This window comes from Epinephelus fuscoguttatus, linkage group LG22 (assembly GCF_011397635.1).
Source record: "Epinephelus fuscoguttatus linkage group LG22, E.fuscoguttatus.final_Chr_v1".
Lineage (NCBI taxonomy): Eukaryota > Metazoa > Chordata > Actinopteri > Perciformes > Serranidae > Epinephelus > Epinephelus fuscoguttatus.
The window spans coordinates 2,706,031-2,723,730 of NC_064773.1; the positions used below are offsets into that span (position 1 = coordinate 2,706,031).

At 41.4% G+C, this 17,700-nt stretch overlaps 1 protein-coding gene across 1 annotated transcript in view; it reads left to right on the forward strand.

The window, feature by feature from the left end:
• Positions 1 to 895: 895 nt before the first annotated feature.
• LOC125882759 (myelin regulatory factor-like protein) overlaps positions 896 to 17,700 on the forward strand; it is a 28,283-nt gene continuing 11,478 nt past the window's right edge. The window contains exons 1-15 of the mRNA XM_049566612.1: positions 896 to 925; positions 2,108 to 2,191; positions 6,489 to 6,570; positions 9,595 to 9,753; positions 11,679 to 11,772; positions 12,172 to 12,233; positions 13,350 to 13,785; positions 13,896 to 14,105; positions 14,241 to 14,436; positions 15,008 to 15,084; positions 16,145 to 16,255; positions 16,375 to 16,468; positions 16,586 to 16,786; positions 17,218 to 17,326; positions 17,414 to 17,523. Coding sequence (XP_049422569.1) covers positions 9,681 to 9,753; positions 11,679 to 11,772; positions 12,172 to 12,233; positions 13,350 to 13,785; positions 13,896 to 14,105; positions 14,241 to 14,436; positions 15,008 to 15,084; positions 16,145 to 16,255; positions 16,375 to 16,468; positions 16,586 to 16,786; positions 17,218 to 17,326; positions 17,414 to 17,523 — 1,773 coding nt within the window. The 5' untranslated portion in view covers positions 896 to 925; positions 2,108 to 2,191; positions 6,489 to 6,570; positions 9,595 to 9,680. The remainder of the gene's footprint in view (positions 926 to 2,107; positions 2,192 to 6,488; positions 6,571 to 9,594; positions 9,754 to 11,678; positions 11,773 to 12,171; positions 12,234 to 13,349; positions 13,786 to 13,895; positions 14,106 to 14,240; positions 14,437 to 15,007; positions 15,085 to 16,144; positions 16,256 to 16,374; positions 16,469 to 16,585; positions 16,787 to 17,217; positions 17,327 to 17,413; positions 17,524 to 17,700) is intronic.

Below are 17,700 nucleotides of genomic sequence, written 5' to 3' on the forward strand. Positions count from 1 at the left end.
AATATTTTTTAGTTCTTAGTACTTAGAGTAAAAACAGAAACTTCACATCTGCCATTATTAAAGGGAAATTTTGGTTTATTTCAACCTGTCTCCTGTCGTCCTAAATTTGTTTCAAGTGACTAGTGACATAAAAATAATAGTTAGCATGTTAGCCGTTAGCCTAGATACAGCCGGGGCGCATAGTAGCGTCAGACCTGTTAAAACGTAAGTGAACAGGCAACCTTCAAGTGCAAAGTTAGTCCACTAAACAAGCTTTTTTTCCACACAGACTGCCTCATATCGTTAGGATAAATGTCAGAGAACATATAGAAAACCACATGTAAACGTGTTGTCTTACCTTACCGGTGTGCTGCCATGTTTGTTTACCATCTAGCTCTGCTTTCCAAAGCACGGCCGAAATATATCTCATGAGTTCTAGATAAAGCCCAGCTGGATACTACTCCAGGTGGAGGTGTCTCGTCCTCGGTCACATCCAGACCTTGAAAATAAGGCTGCAACCGGTCCCATTCCTTGCAACAGAGGCATTCCTCTTCTGTGGGCACTGGGGCACAGCATTCACAGGTACACCACCAATCTCCAGAGCTACACAGCCTTGCAGCAGCCATTCCTCCTCTCTCGTCCTCTACCTGTTGCGCCTCTCTCTCCTCCTCCGTTCTTCAATTTCACGAAGCTCTTCGTCAGTGTATTCTGGCTCAAATAAATAAGGGCGGCCATCAAACTCTGCAAAATCAGATTCCTCCTCCACAAAGTCGAAGTCTGGCAAAAAGTCAGCCATTATTCTATAAATCTTTCATAAAATAAATAAATGAACTTTTCAGGCTACTGTCCGGTTCTGCCTTCCAGCTGTTGCTGCTTGTTCTCGCGATATTTCAAGCTCTGGAAAGCAGAGCTAGATGGTAAACAAACATGGCAGCACACCGGTAAGGTAAGACAACACGTTTACATGTCATTTTCTATATGTTCTCTGACATTTATCCTAACGATATGAGGCGGTCTTTGTGGAGAAAAAGCTTGTTTAGTGGACTAACTTTGCACTTGAAGGTTGCCTGTTCACTTACGTTTTAACAGGTCTGACGCTACTATGCACCCCGGCTGTATCTAGGCTAACGGCTAACATGCTAACTATTATTTTTATGTCACTAGTCACTTGAAACAAATTTAGGACGATAGGAGACAGGTTGAAATAAACCGAAATTTCCCTTTAAACGTTTACTGACGAGAGTTGAAAAACATTTTAAAGTTTTAATGTTAACTTTATTGGAATATTAAGAGTTTTCGTCACACTGTGTGACATAATTAATGTTCCGGTCTCTAACCTAAAATGCCCTCTTCTTCTGCCCTACTTCCTGAAGTTATAATCCAATCAATCATATTTCCATATTTCCAATAATCATAGACCGTACAGGCAGTGCGATTGCCCTGGGGTGGAGGGGCCCATAGAGAGAGGGGGCTCTTGCACGTGATTTCGATTGGCACCTTGGAAATATACCTGTGTTCAAAGATAAATGATTAAAAAGAATACTATTCATTTCAAAATGGTGCCTTGTGTGACACATGTCCTTAACAAGACAAAACAATTTATGTTGTGGTTTTATTTTTCTATTTCTCTTTCTTTTCTTTTCTTTTCTTTTCTTTTCTTTTTCTTGTCTGTTTGTCAGCTCGTCCCTCACTGTGTGGGGCAGCTGAGGACATGTTGGACTGGACAGAAGACATTAAAGTAGTAGTATTACAACAGTAGTCCTGTTGCACCACCTGCTGGACTCACACAGAGACACAACTGGAATTATTCATCTGATTGGCCTGTTGCTGCTCAGTTAATGTTGAATTTAAATGTTTAATGTACAATATTTTTTAGATGACTTTATTTCATTGTGGTTTGACTTAAACAGGCTGTTTTTATTTATTTATTTTCACTGTTAATTAACTCAAATTTACAGAACTCTTTAGACGGTCTGCACTGCCACCTGCAGGCTGAATCATGGTACTGCACTTCATTCAGATGAAGATGAACAGAAATTAAAGGCACATTTTAAAGTAAAATAAAGGAAAAACACTTTTAAACTGACAGATGGATGTTTGTGTGAATCTCACACTGACTCTCATTTAGTTTTCAGTGTCTTCAGCACCTTCTGAAGGATGAATGATGGACCTCGTCTCTCCTCTACAGCCTCTCCTGTCGACCTCTGAGACAGTGAGTGTTTACTCGTGACGTACAACAGATAAGGATCCTGCAGGTGTGTGTGCTTAGTACTTCTATCTTTATGAGGTCTAACAAAAAGAATTACAAAATTGAACCTCGATTCAAGCTCCATCATTATTACACCATGAAGAGTTAACTGCACACAAATAGGCTGCGAAAAGATGTGATGTGAATAGATTATAAAACATAAACATTTATAATTTTAAGAAACAAAAGTAATCCCACATTATAACTCTGCAATCAGCCCTCCCTTTTAATACAATATGTGACAGATCTGGAGCAGTGTTTTCAAAGAAGGATAGAAAATGATCCACTCTACATTAATGTCTTTAATACAGCTGTAGACTGGTGTTACCTACGGTGGCCCTGAGGGCTCAATGCACTGTACAAGCTACATCACACAAACAAATTCAGGGTCATCTCGTCTCTAATGTGACGACACACGTGTAGGCTGACCAAACGTCCTCTTTTACCCGGACATGTCCACTTTTCACGTCCTGTCCGGGGCGTCCGGGGTTTTTAGAAACTGATGATAGTGTCCGGTTTTCCGTGTGTTTGTGTGTGTGTGTGTTAGAGTGCGGCACGGGCTGCATATTTCCGTCTGAACCTGAACCGAGCCCGACATTATTTAATGACCAAAGCACTGAGTTTGTGTCACACAGTGGTTACAGGCTATTTAACAGGCCGGACATGCTCAGCGAAGAGGGAGACCTCCATGTTTGAGACGGGAGCGGGAGGCGGGAGGTCCGACACTTCCAGCGAGAGGAGAAGGAGAAATATAACAAAATAAGATAAAATAGGAAAAACCTGTCTCCCTCTTTTATTTTATTTTCAGCGTTTAATCAAGGTGAAGGCGGGCGGCTGGAGGTCCGAGGCTTCCAGAGAGGAGAGAGGTAGAAACAAACAGCCACTGTGTGTGTGTGTGTGTGTGTGTGTGTGTGTGTGTGTGTGTGTGTGTGTTACGTTCAGGTGTTGTCACGTAAATAACAGTGCCCAAGCAATAAACAGGACAGACAATAGGATTTTATTTATTTTTACACTACATTTTCACTGAAAGCTGACTGAATCTGACCCGAGCCCAAATACAATTTATAGCTACATTTTTGACCAAACCCGGCCCGACCTGTCGGGTACCGTCGGGCTCGGATCGCCACATTCTAGTGTGTGTATGTGTCCCCTATTGGGGCCGATCTGAATTTCTGTCTTTGAGAGATATTATTTTGTAAAATAACTGAATTTTCTATCCATACATATAAATTTCAAATATATTAAAATTATAAGGCATCTTTGAGTAAACTGCGAGTATCATTTAAGTAGGCTATGTCGTGGCCGGGTGAGTGTCCTCTTTTTTGGAAATCAAAATATGGTCACCCTAGTGTACAGCATTTATTAAACACTCTGCAATAAGCTCCCAACACAGCTGAGACTGTTTCCAGGGGACACTAAAAAGTGATGCACATGGTTGGGACACGCTTGTTGTTGCCATGGGCACCGTCCCAAGTCTCTTAAATTACTGCTAGTTATCTTACCTAGCCGACTTTGCTAGCTGTTTTAGCCCCTCCCACCTAGGAAATGCGAGGAGCTAGCGCAGGAGCGATGAGCGAGCATTGTCGGTTTAAGAGACATGAGACGTCCTTTCCACTGAAGCGTCATGTGAAGCGACGTCCATTCCTGATGACGGTGGCACCGCTGAATCTGCTCCGTAAAGCAGCCAGCGTCTGGCGTTATTATGGGCACATCCCAAGTCTCATTATATTCGCTGACCAAAACAGTAGCCCCCCCCCCCCCGCCGTCATGACTCTGGTCACACACTTTTCCATGTAGCAGCCGCACCGACAGTCCGATGAACAATGCAACGGATTGTGACTGAAATAAACCTAATTGCAACATAACAATCTTGCATGAAATATCATTACTCTTTGAAGTAGGTACGGGAATTACAGCGTTTCATTAAAAAGAATGCATGTAATGGGTACTTACTCTTGTACTGTTTCCGCCATCTCGTTCAAATGTGCCAGACGTAGAGGGCGGGTATTTATACGTCATGGCGTTCAGCTGAAAAACTCTTCCGGATAGGAAGCTCTCGACCATCCTAGCTCGTAGCTGCTTAAAGCTTGCTGCTAGCTCCTAGCGCTAGCTCCTCGCTGCACAAATAAGAGACTTGGGACGGCCTAGAAGATGGCGGACCTCCAACGACTTCCGGTTCAAGCGAGGAGCTAGCAGTAGCACTATAAAAATAAGAGACTTGGGACGGACCCAAAGTTTGTGAATTATGAAGTTGTAGAAGTTGGCGATCTGTCACTGTTGGTGTTGGACAGTCAGATTGTTATGATATGATTGAGATATTATTGCAGATATCAGTCAGCCTTTTGATCATTTTAGCTATAACATCTGAATGATGTCATCACACTGTTAAAATAAGCAAGATTTTCCCAAACCACTGTGTCGTCAAATTATTGTTTTCTAAATGCTTCATGTGTTCTCAAGTTGGTGAAGATGTTTCTTCACAACAATCAGACCCCAGTTCTCTTTAAGGTACAGTGTGTAGGATTTAAGGGCCTCTATTAACAGGAATGCAAAATAATATAATAAATATGTGTCCTTTAGTGTAGAAACACCTGAAAATAAAAACCATTGTGTTTTCGTCACCTTAAAATGAGTTATTTATATCTACATATGGAACAGGTCCTCGTCAGTGGTTATCAACATTACCCTTTTTCCATTCTTCTTTTGGCGGCGCCGAGTCAAACCATGCTGACGTGGGCTGAGCCACACTGAATTCTACCAGAGATAGACCTTCTCTGGAATATAGTGTTAATTTCATTGGCGAAAACTATGAAGAAAAATTGTCGCCAACGACAAAAACGAGATGATGAAGAAATAAAAATATGTCTTGATGACAAAAAATAAAACTAAACTTTTCATTTTCGTTGAGGAGATGTGACGTGATGAAAATGTCAGCAGTGGACTATGTGACACTGAAAGAACAGCCGTGCTCGTAATTAACTTCAAATGCAGCATGAGCAACAGGCTGGTAAACTCCAGTAAATAGTCTGCACCAGGATGTTTCAGTTTGTTGCCTTCTCCAGTCTGTCGCTCCGAACCGTCAGAGGGAGACACTGGTTTCCTGTAGATAATATTTACCACTTGGCTTGTTGCTGGCAACTAGCTCCAGGAGTTCGGACAAACTCCACCCGAAGAAATGAGGAAGCAGTACTGGCGTACGCGCAGAAGCACGTTTATTTCTTTTCCATGGCAGGAAACACAACACAACAAAAACGCAGGGCCTTCCCACAGAAACCACGCTGCAAAAACAGACTGTAACCTGCCGCAGCATGAACAGCACCACTCTCACCGTGCATTCACATCCGTACTCTCTCGTCCTCCACTGTCCTAAGGCGAAGGGTTGGCCGGTAACATGTTGGTGCGAGCTGTGAGCTGTAATTCAGCAGTAAATAATCCGCCGTGTGTGTCTGACTGTGGATGGTGGAGCTGATGAATGGACTTGTGGAGTTTGTTAGTGTCAGCGGTGGCTGTTAGCAGCTAGCTCCGCTTGTTAGCCGCTGAATGGCAGCAGAGCAAGCAGCCACCGACCGCCACACTTCACAGTGAGAGAGATGGATAAGTCAGAGTTTACAGTGAACCTGGGGACAAACCCTAGTTGGCTCACGTTAGTTATTTGTTGAGAGCATAAATAGAGAGATGTTGAGCTTTTCAGATGATGATCAGTGAGTGTGCGCTCGTAAATCAGCCCTTAAACCTGTCACACACTGCTGGAGACACGACTATGTCAGTCGTTATGCTAAGCTAAGCTAACACGCTGCTAGCTCTGGCTTCTTATTATTGTACAGACCTGCGAGTGGAATCAATGTGAACATCTGACTCGGCATATTTTAATTGTTGAACTTTTTTTTTGTTCAGGTTTGAAGGTCAGAGGCTCGGAAATGAATGAATGCCAGTCCTCAGGGTCCTCACAAGTGTAGTGATACAAACAGGTCTGTGTGTGTGCTTCCTGTAAGATGGTTTATGACTTCATATCTTACACACACACACACACACACACACACACACACTGGTGTGCTGTACGCCTACGTCAGGTGTGTGAATGTCTTTTACCTCCTTCCTGTTCAAAGCTCAAAGTTCAGGCGGACAGAGACGATCCGCAGACGCCACAAACAACAAGAAGAATTCATGTCTAAAAGGAAATATTTCTCTTAAATCAAACCACAGAAGAAGAGCTGACACGTGTGGAGGACCTCTGTGTTCTAATATCTGACTCTGACCACAGATGGATTGTACCTGAGGACGAGCAGCTTGGATAAACTCTGAGATCATCGACGGACTGGAGGCCATCTTGGAGAGGCCGACAGGTGTGTTTGAACAAATATGTCTGGTGCTGTTTGTGTCGAGCAGATCTGAGCTGCTGCGTCTGTTTAACACCAGAAATCAGATCATTAGACACAGAAACAAAGAGTTAATTTCATCCTCCATGTTGTGGCTCAGTTGTTTTCAGGTCAGTTAGAAAGACAGACGCCAGAACATCTGGATCAGAACGGCTACATTTAGATAAAAAAACCCAACTTTGTCGACTTTTATATGCGGCTTTAAAATAAGACTTGGCAAAACAAAAATAATATATAATCCAGAACTGCAGTGATTTCAGTGAGTGCACCTTCTCTGGGACATGATGCTCCTCCTTGAGCTTTAGATTTTACGAGACAATAAACATTTTAAAGGACAATGAGGCAACAACTGCAGAAACACACCAGGCCGGGATTCAAGACTGGAGCATGAAATCTTTTTAAGCATTTCTTCTTTGATCAAATATTATTTAATTTAAATCAGAAAATGTTCTACTAATTTAATAAATTACATATATTTTGTAAAATTTAAGAAGATGCTTAAAAACAAGTTTCCAAAGATCTTTATTTGTCATATACAGAAATAAAACAGAGCTCATTTGCAAAAACAGGTGAGAGCTATTCTTACAATGAATAAACCAGCTGCTTGACTGATATTCTTTTGACTGTACAATGAAAAAAATAATAATTAAAAATATCTTATTAATACAACCAGCACCAGTTTGACTGATATCCCCTGGCCTGGACACACAAAAACATGATTTAGGAAAATAATGCAAATGAAGCCTTCAGAATAAAATAATATAGAATATAAAATATATACTGTTGTAGACTGGTGAGAAGATGAATGATCTGTGATGTATCCATATGGAGATTTAACCAGGTGGTGACAAAATAAAGGTAGAGTGACAACATGTATCTGTCATTATCATCATTTTTATACGCAATACTTTCCTTAATCTAACGCCCCATTCATAATTAATGTAATTTTATAGAGCCTAAAAGGCGTCAAATTTAATCAGGTAAAATCAAATCATGTTGGAATAAACTTACAAAACAAAAACATCCTCAATATTTTGTTTTTATTTGTGCAAGATGTTTTAAACTCTCCCGAGGTACTAATCTCCAAATGAATACTGAAGAATACTGATGGTTTTATGTGCACCATTAACGACATGACTTAATGTTAATAACAAAACCTTAAAATTCCTATAACAGCAATAAGAAACGTTTTTAGTTTTGCGCTTTTCTTCACACAACTGTAGAGTGCTTTAAACCCCAAACAAACAATAAATATAAATAAAACCAAAAACCAGGATAGAAAACTAAATTGGAAATTAAATGTAAGAAATAAAATTAATGTACAGAAAAACTGTCGAGGCATGTTCAGCTGAGATCTGTAAATGTTCTGAACACATTATCAGATTATCAGTTTGTTTGAAACCAGACGATAGAGATCCAGATGTGAAAATATAAATGTGATGATCCAGATGAAACTGAGTTTGGAGATAATGTTAAAAGAAAAAAGGCTATGGCATATTTGATGGAGCTCCTGTTGCCTCCTGACAAAGCATCAATGGACGCTTGTGTAACACTTATGTTCATGCTTTTCATCATGTTATTAATTTGTTGTAAAACCTGCAGCTTCTTGATTTCACACAAACATCACTTTCACTTGTTTCATGCTGTTGTATTAATGCAAACTCTGAGATTCCCTCCAGATAATAAAGTAAAATAAGGCTCTGTTGGTTTGACCTTTGACCTCCAGACTAAGATTTAACACTAATTTTATGTTACTCATATTAAATACTGTGCTGGGATCCTGCTATTTCATTAAAACACAGTTTGCTGGAAATGACTTTGGTGCTCATCACAGAGAATATATACATATATAAAAATAATAATATGGTCACATAGTTGAGTCTTTAGGTGGCAGCTGCTTTTTAAAGGAATTTTCTTAAAAACAGCTAAACTTTATTTTAGAAAACAGGAAATTAATTTTAACTTCTAACTTAGTTCTTATTTTTTGTTTAAATTTATTTATGCACAAATTAAACTCTCAGTTTCCCTGCAGTTATTGACACATCACAGATCTGTTTGGAAGCTATTAGGAAATTAAGAATGAATTATATGTCTGTGTGTGTCTGAGAGGTTTCTTTGTGTCACATGTTTTAACCTTGAACTCTTCATCAGTATCAGACGTGATTATTATTTCATCATCATAAACTCGTCCTTCATGACCCCGGCAATCTCATCTCAACTCAACTCAACTCAACTTTATTTATATAGCCCTTTAAAACAGCCACGGCTGAAACAAAGTGCTGTACATAAATAGACAAAGCAACACAGGGACATAAAATAATTAACAGGAAAGAAATACTAAAATAATTGTTTATTGTTTTTAAAACAATTTAAAAACAATAAGTGAGGAAGCACTCAGATCCTTTACTGAAGTAAAAGAACCAGTACCGTGATGTTTAAGTAATCCATTACAAGTAAAAGTACATAACCTCCAAATTTTTCGTGAATTTATCATTATATTTTTTATTATTAATTCTGCTGAGTGAATGCAAAGGTCGACGTCAGAGGAGCTGCTTTTAATCACCTTACACAGTGAGGTTTGGTAGTTTAGTCCAGTGGTTTCGGACCCCTCCAAAGGGTCACAACATAAATCTGAGGGGTCGTGAGATGATCAGTGGGAGAGGAACAAAGTTGTGCTGAGATGTTACAGGAAGGACAAACTAATTTAATCTTTAACAAATTGTATTTAATGAGTGGATCATGAGTGGATCATAGCTTGACTTTTTAAATGTAAAATCTTAGTTTGAAAAGTAACTGAAGCTTTAAAAACCTCAAATTGGCACTTAAGTACAATATTTGAGTAAAAATATTTAGTTACTTTGCACCACTGGCTGTAGGACACCGTCGACTCTTCTGTTTTGATGTTCAGAATTAATCGTTCTATGTTTAGATATTTCAAAATGCTCTTTAATGTTATGAACATATATTAATTTGTTCAGTGTCTGTCCTCAGCCCTCCAGCAGCAGCAGCAGCAGCTCCAGCAGGGGACCTCCTGATACCTCCTCACTCCCCGGCTGCAGCGCCCCCTGCTGGTCAGCATGGATCCCAGCGCAGGACGGCTGCCGCTCCAGGTGCTGGGAGAGAACGAGGCGCTGCAGCAGTTCTTCAGTGGTGAGTTGTCACCTCCCATCGGTCTCATTGTGTCCACCATTATATGCTCTGATGTGAAGTTCTTTGGTTCCTGAGGAGGGTCCAAGAGTCACAGGGGGATTCATGTTGCCTTTAGGTGGTTCAGATGGTTCTTGGTATTTTTCCAAGGGCCTTTGAGAATATTTAAGTGGTCCTTCAGGCACAGGTGGCTCTTATGGACCTTAGGAGCTGCTAGAGAAAGTTCTGCTGGTCCTTGAAGAGGGCAGTTCAGGGATCAATGAGTCAAAGGGTTTTTTTCACTGGTCCTCGAATACCCCTTTACCACCAACATGGAACGGGTTCTGTTCTGGTTCCTGCACCAAATTTTGAGCCGTTCTTGTGAAACTTAGTGGGGATCCCTTTGGAAGTTTCTATTGCTCCTTGAACAGGACAGTCTAGGGGTCCATGAGTAAATTCTAAAAGTCCTTGAGGACATTCAAGTTATCTTTGGGATATTCTTGTCATCTCTGAGTTGTTCCTAGTATTCCTCTCTAAGGTTAAAGTGGTCTTTAATAAGGTTCCAGGGCTCCTTGATTTACGTTCTAGCTGCTCTTGAGGAGATTCAATGTTTTTTTAAGTTCTTCAAGGGTCCAGGGGTAGTTAAGAAGGTTCAAGTTATCCTTAAAGCAATTGTTGAGGTCACTGAGGAAGCAGACCCGAAGCCCATCATCCATCAGTTTTACAACAATTAGCCTCAGGGGGCATCGGCCAATAATCCAGGGGTTCCAGTGTAGCCAGCATTTGCTGTGAACCGGTCATTTTGGCTAATTTCTATAAACAGATATCTGGGTAAGAGTGCGGATACATCCAAAAAAAAAAAATTGTTGTAAGATGATAGTCGATGTGTTCTGAGATTGCATTTCGGCCAATGCGTTCGTCCTCTCTACACAGACTATTTGCCTGCTGCTCAAATGTGATTGGTCAATACTACTCGGACTACAAACAGAAACCGGAACACTTCTGATACTAAAATCTTGTACCGCTGCCTACAGACTCAGCACATAGATGCAGATATCTGTTTATAAAGATTACTGAGGAAGCACGATGGGTCTGAGAGAAGGATCCAGTGGTTCTGTAAGTGGTTGTATTGGTTGTTGAGGAGGAGGTTCCAAGGGTCATGGAGAAAGTTTAAGTGGTCCTCCTTAAGGAGTTTTGAGTGACTCTAGTCATCCTTAAAAACGACAGTCCAGGAACTTTTCAGGATGTTCAATAGGTCCTTAAGGTCGTTCTCCTGATCATGGGAAAAGGAGGTTCCACTGTTCCTTGAAGAGGTTCAAGTGGCCCTTACAAAGATTCAAGTAATTTTAGTGAAGTTTCTACCGGTCCTTAAGAAGGGTTGAGGGGTTCTTAAGGAGATTCAAGTTGTCCTCAAGGTGTCATGGAGTCAGCAATAGTGATCCTTGTGTTGAGGTACCAGGTTCCAGGAATCCTTGCAGAAGATAAAGTTTATCTTAAGGGGATTCTTTGGGTTTACAAGAATGTTTAAGTTGTGTGTGTTTCTGGTGGTCTTTGAGAACATTCATGTTCATTGAGGGAAAGGTTCAAGAGGTTTTGGGGGAGGTTTTATTGGTTCTTAATAAGGATCCAGGGGTCCTTGGAAGTCTCCAGAAACTCTTGAGTAGCATTTCTTTGAAAAAAAAAAAAAGATTGCACCTGGAAAAAAATGAATTAAAAAACACTCTTATACTACAATTGATCCAAAATATTATTATTGTCTACTTTATTATAGTTAATACATTTAAAACATCCAAAGTCGTACAAACTCTTCTGACTCTTAAAATACAAAGCAGGTTAACAGGCCACGTACAGTATGCTATCTATTAGCTTATCTTCCTCTGGTTAAGTTAAGAACAGCTGATAATCGTGTGTGTGTGTGTGTGTGTGTGTGTGTGTGTGTGTGTGTGCAGGTCAGGATGTGAGCGGTGTGTTGGACAGTTCTGTCGCAGTGGACACGAGCATCCTGGAGCAGTACTTCAGCAATGACATGGACCCCAACAGCTTGTAAGATTCACACACGATTCCTGATTTTAACATCTGACTTTCTACACTTACACTGTTTTCCCCCTTAGTAAAATAAGTATTGAACTTTTAAGTTGTTAACAATATTGAAAATGGAAAATAGTATGTAACAAAATGTAAAATGTGAATTAAGAAAAAAATACTTGTAGAAGAAGTGATGATGGTCTCAGGGCAAACCCACTCTGTCATTCCTGAAAACACACTGTTATACAACACACACACAAACAGCATTGACCTAGTTGGTTATCAGTTGAGTGAAGATTGTAAATACAGAAAGCTGTCTGCAGAAAGAAGAGATCACATTAAAACAATATAGAACACATTTGATTAAAAACCCAAAATATGTGATATGTTTTTTTGTTTGTTTGTTTGTTTTCCCAGCATGCTCCCTGAGTCTCCTCCTGACTCAAGCTCGGAGGCCTGTTCACCTCCACAGATACCAGGTAGTGTTCAACGACTACTGTTGCGCTATAACTATGAGCTGTAGCTCTCTTTAGAAAGTATCCAACTCGTGCGGCCGTTTCTCAACACAGTGAGGTTCCTTTATTTACGTCTCCATAACAGGAAGTAACCTGGTCTAACCACTAGGTGGCAGTAGAGGAACATTATTCAAGTACAAACGTTGACATGACAACTACACTGACTGCAACAAGAGTTCTAATTAAACAGGATTTTCTTTTTTTGGAAGTTGAAAAACTTCAGTCATTAAGACTTACTCTAATCCTGCGGCAGTAATACCTAATGGACTGTAGATGGCGCTAATTTAAAAAAAGGACCATAAAATACTCAGCAACCAGAAAAATGGTTGTGTTTATTGTATTATTTCATTTACAGTATTTAAAGTACACTTGTAGCTTACATGGTTCTGTTGTTTTTCTCAAGAAACTCTTGTAATTTGTCTAAAACCCCAAAGTCACCAGGTGAGATTATTTAAGATCAAAATTAATTTGCATGTCCCTGTGATAAATGCTGCTTTGTATTTACCTCGAAAAATCAGATCTGTGATCAGCTCTCCATTAAAACAAGTCAGAAAATGAGACAATACCCATTTTAGCTATGTTAGCCATGTTAGCAAAGCCAGTTGATAACAACACATTCAGTTGTATTTTGTGCATTCAAACACCGCATCAATACGTCCATTGATAGAAGTTGGACAGTAGTGTGATTTAATGAGATGCATATGAGACAAAAGTGCCAATAAACTGTATATTACTATAGCTTTTACTACTGTTGCTGCACGTAGCAGCCATCTTGGATTTTTAGGTTGAGGTTGGTGAGGTTCTTCTGACTTTCTGAGTTGGAAATCTGACCTCAGGGGGTCATCCAGTTGAAATTTCCCAGTTCAAATGTAGCACACCAGTAGGAAGTACTGCAAGCAAAGTACTCAAGAGGCAAGCTGGTGTGGCTAGCGAGCTAACCAGTAGCATGGCTAGCCAGTCAAAGTAGCTCAAACTGGTTTACAATTTTTCAGCAGCTCAGATTCACATATTAAAGTTTACTGAAAATGAGCTAATCCGGTGAAACTGTTTGGTAATATATTGTTATTCTCTGATTGGCAGACTTGCACTACGAGGCGCCCTATTGGTCCAACCAGCAGAACACCCAGGAAGTGTTCCAGCCAACACAGCGGTCTGCCCCCTCATCGTCCTGTCGCTTTAAGAATCGAGGCCCCGTCCCCGCCCACAATGAGCTGCTGACCCACGAACAGCTCCACAGTTTGGGCCTCACAAACACTTACATCACGTCTGGGACCTCACCTGCCCCACCCCCTCCACCTGCCCCCTTGCACCAGCACACACACCATCTACCTGAACACACACACTACCTGAGTCCAGAGAGCTGCTTGCAAGCTTACACCCCGCCCACACCTCCTTCCCCACCAGTGCCCCCCTCAAACAGCTACGCCACACCCTGCACTGTTCCAGGTGTGGTCCCACATGTATCCACGCCCCCTTCAACCTGTCAGATGGGCTCCGCCTCCACGCTACACATCTGGTAAGTAGAGCTTCAGCCCTGTCAGTGTTGTGAAATCAGAATTAACTTCTGAGGTCAACAGATTATGGCCAGTTATCAGTCCGAAATCTGTCTGTCTCCTCCTGCTTCAGCTCCTCAGAGAGTAAAAAGAGGAGGAGATGTGAGTCTGAGTCTGAGGAGCCATCAACAGGAATCAAGGCTTCCTGCAATGAATGTGACGCAACTCAAGGCGGCAGTGTAGGAAACGGTGTAGGTGGTTTGGGATCCTACCAGCTGCTGACTTGGGAACAGTACAGACCAGAACATTGGAGCACTTTGTACGACAGCAGCTACCAGACAATGTGAGTATGAAACCAGCTGGATCAACGTTTTAATTTTAAATCTGACGAGTACTTGTTGAGATACTTTGCTCCAGACCAAAGAATTAGATGGACTAACTGACAGCACCATCCTTACACCTGACCCTACATTTCCAGGTCTCCTCCTGCCTACCACGTCGACACAGATAAAGGCTTCAACTACTCTGCAGCTGACGAGGCCTTCGTCTGCCAGAAGAAGAACCACTTCCAGGTCACCGTTCATATCGGCGTGGCTGCAGAGCCACAATACGTCAGAACGTTAAGTGGGCCGCAGCAGGTCGACCACTTCCTGATAAAAGTGTTTGGGATCAAGGTTCGTACAAGACTTCCATAACTTCTGTCCACACTGTGTGACCAAACAATTATAATTGACATTGCTGGATAAAGGTAAACTATGCTAAACTCATAATCAAGTTAGCCTTCAAGCTAAGATGGAAGACATAAATGGGCATCACAAACTTCGATTGAAAAATGGTACAATTCCCAAAATGCAGAATCATTGAAGGTCAGAACAGGGTCAGAACAGAGTTTGGTCCAGGACATGTTTAGTCTTTCTTAGCATAAACACTGGAGTTGCTAACCTAGCAGCAGTTAGCACAACAGCTACTTGCTGAGCAACAAGATTCTCAAAAGTCCTGAACTCACTGGGGGTGTCAGAGTGAACTCTAGTGTCAACAAAGCACACCAGACTCTGGGACGCTGGTAGCTTGAACAATACAGGACACAGTATCTTGATAAAATTGATTTTCTCTTTGCAGTTTGTTCTCATGTATGTTGAGCCACTTTGGTTGCCAGAGAATCTGAAATGCCAATGAAAGTTGTGGAAAACCCAACCAATAGGGGTCATTCAGTAATTCCTCTGTGTGGTACCTTTCTCTTCACAGCTGGAGTCTCCGAGCCACCAGGTGACCATTGAGCAGTCTCAGCCCGACCGCAGCAAGAAGCCCTTCCACCCTGTCAGGTAGATAACATACAAAGCATCCCTTCGCCCATCATGGCCAGTTGCACCAGCTGCTAGCTCAAATATACACGTGTTTGATACTATTTGGGACTGGCCCATAAACTCTGTGGGACACAGGTTCGGAGTTGCATTTTACAATCAAAACTAATTTTTCAAAGAAGGGGTCCTTAATTTCAAACAAAGTGAAACATAAGCAACATCACATTTCTCGTCTAAGACCCTTAATTTTTTAGGGCCGAAATGAAAACTTTTTAGTTTCAGCTGTAGGTGATTAACCTAATGGTACCTCCATGAGTTAGCTGAAAACTGAGGCTATAGCCACATGTCAAAGGTAAGGCTTCATCTTCACCAGTTAGATATCCATGTAGAAAACACAGAAATAATGAAAATGCATATGGAGAAATTCAAAACTTGACTGGGCTGTAGTAGAAGAGAAAAAACATTGTATGTCTTTTCGTAACCATTTTCCCTTGACCTCAATGGAAAACATCAAGAGGTCAAGGAAAGATGTGATGAAGAATTCATAAGGACTTAGGAAAAGACAACCACCGTGCTAAGAAAGTCCAGCTTTGCTTACACAAGGTCACATAATGATGATGATGTTATTGACGTGTGTCACTGTAAATGTTGCTGCTGCAAGAAATTGTGCCATGGTATTATCTTCCTTCCCTTGGTAAAGAATGGTCCCGGGTATCCTTGGCTAAAGAAGATAAGACATGAAGCATTGAGGCTCCTTTCCTTAGCACTTAGAGTTCTTATCATGGCTGCCACTCACTATTTCACCGCAGACCTGCTGTGCCCACTTATGATTGGATAATAGCAACAATAGCTGTCAGGGGTTGCTGTGTGTTTTTACCTCAGTGGCCACAGGGGGCAGTGATGAGCGTATTCTCGCTGCTTTCTGTGTTGCTTTCTGACACCATCACAGTCATCACAGGAATTTAATGTGGTTCACCTGTAACTTTTCTTTTCAGTATTTTCTACGTTATACATTAAAAAAAATGTAATAGCACAAAAATGTAATTAAATATTTTACAAACAATAACCTCTGATCCTTCAGGATCAGTCTGCCCAGCGGCAAAATCACCAAGGTAACGCTCGGACGACTGCACTTCAGCGAGACGACATCCAACAACATGAGGAAGAAAGGCAAACCCAACCCTGACCAGAGGTGTGTGAGTGAGGTTATGAATGAATGAATGAATGAATGAATGAATGAATGAATGAATGAATGAATGAATGAATGAATGGACAGTCAGGGCTACATGCTAACGGTGTGTTTGTCTGTAGATATTTTCAGATGGTGGTTGGTCTGTATGCTGCGGTGGGAGGAGACGAGACGTTCCTCCTCACAGCTCTGGTGTCGGAGAGAATCATCGTCAGGGTAACAACCGACTTTCATCATTAACGTGTGAACCGCAGTGAACCGCAGTAACAAATATCTCTGCCCTGTTTGTAAATCAGTCATCAGTCTCACATGCAGCATCATCTCCCTCCGCAGGCCTCTAACCCTGGTCAGTTTGAGACGGACGGCGATGCCCTGTGGCAGCGTGGGGCGATGCAGGACGCCGTGGTCTGTCAGGGACGAGTAGGCATCAACACCGACTCCCCTGATGAGGCGTTAGTGGTCTGTGGTAACGCCAAGGTGATGGGCGCCGTCATGCAGCCATCAGACCGCCGTGCCAAAGAGAACATCCAGGAGGTACGACGACAACATATTACTTAAATACTTAAATGAAATAAACATGAAAGTGGATAACTACATTTTTATGAAATATGACATTGGACTAATTAAGCAAGAACTGTTACTGCCAATTGATGACATCCAATCTTCGCTTTGCAGCACTCAACACCTCCACTGACTAATTTCCTGAACATAAAGTAAATGTGATGCTTTTCTTCTACGGATTGTTTGATAACTTGTAACTAACTGAACACAGCTAAGTCTTGGTAAAGAACAGCAACTTTTCGTGGTGCTATCCTGGCAGGAAAAACAGCAACAGGTCGCTAAATGACAACCAGTTTGGTTATTTGTTAGTCACAAACATCGAACACTTTGCTGCCCCCTAGTGGTAGTACAAAAATATTCCAAATGTAGTTTTCTGACTGTGTATTTAAATGTTTGTTTGTCAGGTTGACTCTGAGCAGCAGCTGAAGAGAATCACTCAGATGAGATTAGTTGAGTTTGATTATAAACCAGAGTTTGCCTCCGTCATGGGAATAGACCACACCCACCAGACAGGTATGACGGTATTATAAAACCGACTAACTGTAATTTATCTGCAGGTCAGTGAATGCATCATAATCACATGATCACATGGTGTTTCAGGTGTAATAGCTCAGGAGGTGAAGGAGCTGCTGCCATCAGCCGTGAAGGAGGTCGGAGACGTTTCCTGTTCTGACGGAGAGACGATTGAAAACTTCCTCATGGTGGACAAAGTAATCTCCTCTTCTCTCTCCTCTGACTCCAGACGTTGTTATGTTTATCTTTATCGGTTAATGTTGTTGTTATGTTGAAGATTTAACTTTAACCAGCAGGTTTTTTGTCAGATAGGATGCCTTCAAATCTGTTCAAAACTAAAGCACATTTATCTGTCCCCCTCAGTTAAAACATGA